This window comes from Salvelinus sp. IW2-2015, linkage group LG26 (assembly GCF_002910315.2).
Source record: "Salvelinus sp. IW2-2015 linkage group LG26, ASM291031v2, whole genome shotgun sequence".
NCBI classification, from domain to species: Eukaryota; Metazoa; Chordata; class Actinopteri; order Salmoniformes; family Salmonidae; genus Salvelinus; species Salvelinus sp. IW2-2015.
In genome coordinates, this window is record NC_036866.1 from 17,728,395 (window position 1) to 17,735,756 (window position 7,362).

General features: G+C 42.2%; 1 protein-coding gene across 1 annotated transcript in view; it reads right to left on the minus strand.

The window, feature by feature from the left end:
* Positions 1-7,362, minus strand: part of LOC111952704 (C-Maf-inducing protein) — a 47,101-nt gene that overhangs the window by 11,328 nt on the left and 28,411 nt on the right. Inside the window, 5 exon segments of the mRNA XM_070435177.1 lie at positions 817-882; positions 5,996-6,241; positions 6,243-6,416; positions 6,896-7,000; positions 7,171-7,274. Coding sequence (XP_070291278.1) covers positions 817-882; positions 5,996-6,241; positions 6,243-6,416; positions 6,896-7,000; positions 7,171-7,274 — 695 coding nt within the window.

The following is a 7,362-nucleotide window of genomic DNA, read 5'->3' on the forward strand; positions in this document are numbered from 1 at the left end:
TATAGCAGTAAAGGGGGGACCAACTTCATATTAATGCCCAGGATTTTGGTATGAGATATTCAACGAGCTGGTGTCATACTTTTGGCCATGTAGTGTATGTAACGTTATATTGGTTGCAAGAATTCTGTATAATAATTTAAATTAAACTGGGTATCAGTTCATTAACCATGTGCAATGGAGTCGGTACATCGAAAATCTCTTCCCAGCTATTTTGGCATCTGTATGGCACAGCTGTCAATTTTTGGGTCCTTAAATTAAACAGGTATACTTTTTTTATTCATTACAATTTTCTTCAACCAATTATGGTCTTTAATGCTGGGCCAACCGACAAGTTCCTTACTTTCTCCCCCTTCCACTTGCCTCTTCCATTTTTGCAGAAATGCTGCAAATAGTTGGTTGTAATTTTGGAAAGAGCAGACATGTACATTTTCTTTTGCTAGCTGCATGTGTGATACAACTCCACCAGTTATCATTATGATATCATTTACAAAGATTATACTTTTCATTTTATTTTTATCAATTAGTATATTTGAGTTTAACCATAATATTTGTTGTAATATTTGTTCTGTATTTTCTGGTTAAACTGAAATTGCAACCAACTTTGTTTTAAAAATAGCGATATTTTGGAGATTATTTCATTTTCAAATAACTGAAAGTGAGAGGTTGTAATCTGAATGAAGGGGAAAAGGCCATGGTTGAACACGGGGTCAGCAATTCTTATTAATCTGCTAGAGAACCAGTTTGGATTTAAGTATAGCTTCTGTATGACTGAAGAATTTAGTGAGAGGTCTAATGCTTTAAGGGCAGTATACTTACTCTTTGGGGAAGGGGATGGGCTGCAGCAGGCTGGCCAGGGCTGGTCTCCAGTCATCGTAGTCAGACCTGAATAGTTGGAGAGAGAAAGTGAATGATAGAAAGAGGTACACAATAGAAAGGGGTACACAGAATGAGAGCAGAGGGCTGGTCACCAAGGGAATCACAAGAGGTAACCTGAGCATAGTCCCATGATGCCAAAAAATCCATCAATTCAAATGGTACGAGGATCAGATTCCTGTCTGTTAAGTAACAGTGTCATTGTTACAGACACACTATTTAGTTCATTCCCCCTATTCCCACAGACATAATATAACATCTTGCTCGACAGCGTCACATCCATGTCATCCATCCATTCAGAGAGACACACTAAGCAGCACTCCCTCCTTTTGAATTATTCCCCAGTAGGACAGAGGCAGCAGCTGTGTCCAGCTGCTCAGCACAGCCCACACAGATAGCACCACATATGAATTCTTGTTTACACTTAGGGCTTTTTCACAAAATGTTGTTTGCGTCCTCGGACGGGCAGGTCCTATGCATTTTCTTTGGGCCTGTATACATGTCTATTAATTAAATACATTATCGGGATCGAAAAATGCTTTCAGTGTCAATTTAAAAGACTAAACGAGATAAAGTATGTAGGGAAGATTATGGGCCTACAATACCAGTCAAAAGTTTGGACACAGCTACTCATTCCATGTTTTTTTGGGCTCCCGAGTGGCGCAGTGGTCTAAGGCACTACATCTCAGTGCTAGAGACTTCATTACAGACACCCTGGTTCGAATCCAGGCTGTATCACAACCGGCCGTGATTGGGAGTCCCATAGGGTGGCACACAATTGCTGTAACACAAAATGTCAAGTAAGTCAAGGGGTATGAATACTTTCTAAAGGGACGGTACTAGAGGTCGACCGATTAATTAGGGCCGATATCAAGTTTTCATAACAATCGGAAATCGGTATTTTTGGACACCGATTTGGAAGATTATTTATTTATTGTTTTAATTTTTTACACCTTTATTTAATCTTTATTTAACTAGGCAAGTCAGTTAAGAACACATTCTTATTTTCAATGACGGCCTAGGAACGGTGGGTTAACTGCCTCGTTCAGGGGCAGAACGACAGACTTTTACCTTGTCAGCTCGGGGGATTCAATCTTGCAACCTTACAGTTAACTAGTCCAACGCTCTAATCACCTGATTACATTGCACTCCACGAGGAGCCTGCCTGTTACGCGAATGCAGTAGAAGCCAAGGTAAGTTGCTAGCTAGCATTAAACTTATCTTATAAAAAACAATCAATCAATCAATCATAATCACTAGTTAACTACACATGGTTGATGATATTACTAGTTTATCTAGCGTGTCCTGCGTTGCATATAATCGATGCGGTGCGTATCGTTGATCCAATGTGTACCTAACCATAAACATAAATGCCTTTCTTAAAATCAATACACAGAAGTATATATTTTTAAATCTGCATATTTAGCTAAAAGAAATCCAGGTTAACAGGCAATATTAACCAGGTGAAATTGTGTCACTTCTCTCGCGTTCATTGCACGCAGAGTCAGTGTATAATGAACAGTTTGGGCCGCCTAATTTGCCAGAATTTTACGGAATCATGACATAACATTGAAGGTTGTGCAATGTAACAGGAATATTTAAACTTCTGGATGCCACCCGTTAGATAAAATACAGAACGGTTCCGTATTTCACTGAAAGAATAAACGTCTTGTTTTCGAGATGATAGTTTCCGGATTCGACCATATTAATGACCTAAGGCTCGTATTTCTGTGTGTTATTATGTTATAATTAAGTCTATGATTTGATAGAGCAGTCTGACTGAGCGGTGGTAGGCAGCAGCAGGCTCGTAAGCATTCATTCAAACAGCACTTTCCTGCGTTTTGCCAGAAGCTCTTCGCTGTGCTTCAAGCCTATCAACTCCCGAGATTAGGCTGGTGTAACCGATGTGAAATGGCTAGCTAGTTAGCGGGGTGCGCGCTAATAGCGTTTCAAACGTCACTCGCTCTGAGACTTGGAGTCGTTATTCCCCTTGCTCTGCATGGGTAACGCTGCTTCGAGGGTGGCTGTTGTYGTTGTGTTCCTGGTTCGAGCCCAGGTAGGAGCGAGGAGAGGGATGGAAGCTATACTGTTACACTGGCAATACTACAGTGCCTATAAGAACATCCAATAGTAAAGGGTTAATGAAATACAAATGGTATAGAGAGAAATAGTCCTATAATTCCTATAATAACTACAACCTAAAACTTCTTATCTGGGAATATTGAAGACTCATGTTAAAAGGAACCACCAGCTTTCATATGTTCTCATGTTCTGAGCAAGGAACTTAAACGTTAGCTTTCTTACATGGCACATATTGCACTTTTACTTTCTTCTCCAACACTTTGTTTTTGCATTATTTAAACCAAATTGAACATGTTTCATTATTTATTTGAGGCTAAATTGATTTTATTGATGTATTATATTAAGTGTTGATTCAGTATTGTTGTAATTGTCATTATTACAAATAAATTAAAAATTAAAAATAGGCCGATTAATCGGTATCGGCTTTTTTGGTCCTCCAATAATCGGTATCAGCTTTGAAAAATCATAATCGGTCGACCTCTAGTCTGTACATAGAGTTGCAGGAAATCAGCTTTAAAACTGCAAAAATGTCTCAGCTCCTTGGAGAAATGTGTACAATTGCAGGAAAATGGTCTGCGAGTCTTAAGTGCCTTCTGGAAGGTTCTCCCATCTCTTCAGAGGAACTCTAGAGCTCTGTCAGAGTGACCATCGGGTTCTTGGTCACCTCCCTGACCAAGGCCCTTCTCCCCCAAATGCTCAGTTTGGCCGGGCGGACAGCTCTAGTAAGAGTCTGGTTCCAAATTTCTTCTATTTAAGAATGATGGGGGCCACTGTGTTCCTGGGGACCTTCAATGCTGCAGAAATGTTTTGGTACCCTTCTCCAGATCTCTGCCTCTACACAAACCTGTCTCTGAGCTCTATGGACAATTCCTTCGACCTCATGGCCTGGTTTTTGCTCTGACATGCACTGTCAACTGTGGGACCATATATAGACAGGTGTGTGCCTTTCCAAATCATGTCCAATCAATTGAATGTACCTGATGTGGACTCCAATCAAGTTGTAAAAACATCTCAAGGATGATCAATGGAAACAGGATGCACCGGAGCTCAATTTCGAGTCGTATAGCAAAAGGTTTGAATACTTATGTAAATAAGGTATTTCTGCTTTTTATTTTTAATACATTTGCAAAAAATTCTAAAAACCTGCTTTCAGTTTGTCATTATGGGTTATTGTGTGTAGATTGCTGAGGATTGTATTGTTTAATCCATTTTAGAATAAGGCTGTAACGTAACAAAATGTGGAAAAAGTCAAGGGGTCTGAATATTTTCCGAAGGCACTGTAGGCCTATCAGACTGGCCTACCATAAAAGACAATGGAGAAAATGAATCTCATAACATTTTAACATGGAAATAGATGTTCTACCATTCAACCTACAGTAGCAACCAATGTGTGCTGTTCAATGTAGGCCTACATTCCATGAGACTTAAGAAAAAAACATGTAGGGATTGACATTAACCTGTTTATCCACTTGTCCTTCAGAAAAATGAGGTGACTGAAAATGTTGTGTTGTTTGATGCAAGAAACCAGTTTACAAAATAAAATGAATTATTCCCATAAAATTATTACAGCGAATCAGACACATTATGCTACACTCTGCCTTTTGGCTACGTAGCTTATTCAAGCCTGTCTCAAAATACAACACTGCCCCTTTAAGACAGAAACAATGCTCTTTACTAGATATCTTTGAAAAGCGAGTCAGGTAATGTACACGTTTTGTGCTCTTGTAGGAAGCAATCACTCCCCCATTGCTGACTAGAAATTTGCCATAACTGGGATAATAACTAACTTACTAGGAAAGAATATGAAGAAATGTACAAACCTGGCTACATGCAGCTCTTGCTTTGATCTCAAAACAAGTGCATCTACTCGCCACCAGTCATGCTGTAAACACAGTCCAGCTCAAAGTGAATGGCACAGATCCATATATGGCAATGTTCTATTTGCTTATAGGGATACTGCAGCTCTGAATGGTTATGGCGCACCAGTCTGTGTAGATTATAAGCCTGATTAGTGCCTGTCAATGCAATAGAATCCTACTCCAATGCACTCTGCCGACAAGAAAATATCTTGCATAGTTCGTTTTGTTTCGATATGTTGCATTGAAAGTGTCTAATATTGAGTTGATTCGATCACAATTCACACATTAGAGGGAAATGTTGATAGTGTTAACTAAAGGGGAAAACTAGAAAGATGAGAAGTTCAATCTCGCACTTCTCTGCGCGGCCTGATACTTCTGCGTGGCAGTCCTGGGGGAGCTGCATGCCCGCGCGCAGCTTAGAGGGAACATTGGCACCAACCTTCATATTACTTCCGCTTTGTAACATGTGTGAGGAAACTGTGACATGCAGCCAACAAAGGAGACATGACTCTGTATCAGATGCGCTCATAAATGCACACCGCTACACACAAAACGTTTAAGAGATATCAAGTTACGATATTGCGTGCATTTAATCAAATGCTTGCAGTCAAACAACCGATAATACTGCGCACCTCTGATTCTTTTCCTGTGTTTCGACCAGACTGCGTTTTCACCTGCAGCAAACTGCACCACGGTATGAATGGAATTGGACCGAGACCACCCTATTTGAACAAACCACAGTGTGTTGTCACCCGAGTGCAGATTGTGTTCTGTCCAAACAAACCGAATGTAGTGGGTAAATGTTCCAGAGTAAGAAAAAACCCCTGCTTAAAACAAACTTGGTGTGAAAGCCCCCTTAGACACACACAGACATAGTAAGGTAGGCAATAAGGGAGAGGCATTACAGGGCCGGGACGATACTCGTTAGTATCAGGCAAGGAAACAAAACATGAAGCAGATTTAACTTCTTTAGGAAAACAGCCCTGTGTTGGAAACAAACATTATGCTGTCATCCAGAGTCACATGTATTTCTTTTCCAAGCTATAGCACGATATTTTACATACAGCAGGTTTTTAAAGGACCAAAGAGTTTGTTCTGCTTTGTGTTTTCATTTTTTCCAAGGAAAAAGTATTGCGATACTGGTATCGTCACAGCCCTAAGTAACAGTAGTGGTAACTCACAGCATTTTGAGGATGAGTGCGAAGCAGCCCAACACGCGGTCGGCCTGGGCAGGCAGCTGGATTGACAGGGCGTTGAGGGCGGGGCTGACCAGCAGACAGTCGATCAGGTTGGGCTCACTGTCGCCTCCCCCTGGGCCCTTCCGCCTGGCGTTGGCAGTGTTGTTGTTGCGTTCCAACTCCACCAGGATCTCACTGGAGTTGACGATGGAGGGCGGGGGAGAGAGGGGCAGTGTGGGGGGAGGGGAGAGGGGNGGGGGGAGGGGAGAGGGGAGCTGAGGGGGGAGGGGAGAGGGGCAGCAGGGCCGTTGGTGGAGGTGTGGGGGGCTCTGGGCGCAGCAGGCGGAGTGGCAGGGGGGGTTTACGCTCATTCTGTTGCTGGCAGCCGTTCCTGATCTCCTTCAGACTTGGGGAGTTGTCCCGGCTAGACAGCGAGAGAGTGGGCAAGAGGAGAGAGCGATATTGATGGAGAGGGGGCAATATTGTGTAAGAGAGGAATGGAGAAAGTCACTGTATCACACATTGAATAATAATTTCAAGACTACAACATTGAGGTCCATAGTAAGAATACATGTCATTCTGTTGGGGTTGTATGTCTCTGTTACAACCCCTGTGTACTTAGAGGGAGAGTGAGGAGAGATATGTATCCGAGCGATGATTCTCTGGGGTGACAATGTCACGGAAATTTAGCAAATGTCCTCTCACGGGGGCTGAGGACCCAGTGGCTCAGGGTGATGATGTTATGATAACCAATTAGATGACTCATTACTCAAGTCAACATCTAATTTAAAATGTTTAAAGGAGAGGAGAATAGCCTATGCTAACCTGGGAGGTTTATTTGGCCATTAAGTCTAGTCTGTGTGGTGGTTCTACAGAACACTACAGTAACAGTACATCACTCACCTGTTGATTAACTCCTCGTAGCAGGAGTAGATGGCAGCCAGGCACACTGCCACCAGGTTGGGCAGGACGCGGGGGTGAGGGCATTGCCCGGAGGGACCATGCATGCTGAAACACAGCCACACACACAATTAGCATTCAATACCCTAAACACCCTCCATCGAACGTGGAGAAAACACAAAATAAACAAGGGGGGGGTACTGTTGATATATCTAGGTCCTGAGTTTTGGGTTGGTGGAGAGAATTACAGTCCTAAAAACATGTCGTCACTGACTCACCTGTGAATGAATTTCTTCACGACCTCCATCCCAGCGTTGAGCTCATTTAGAGCTAAGATGTACTCTTGAGTGAAGAGACGCAGTCTGGGGCATTTCCCAAAGTCCTGACAGAGAGAGGAGGCAGAGAAATAAACATGGGGATAGAGAGGACAAGAGGAAGTACAGTGAGCTTTGACTTACTCCAATATATGA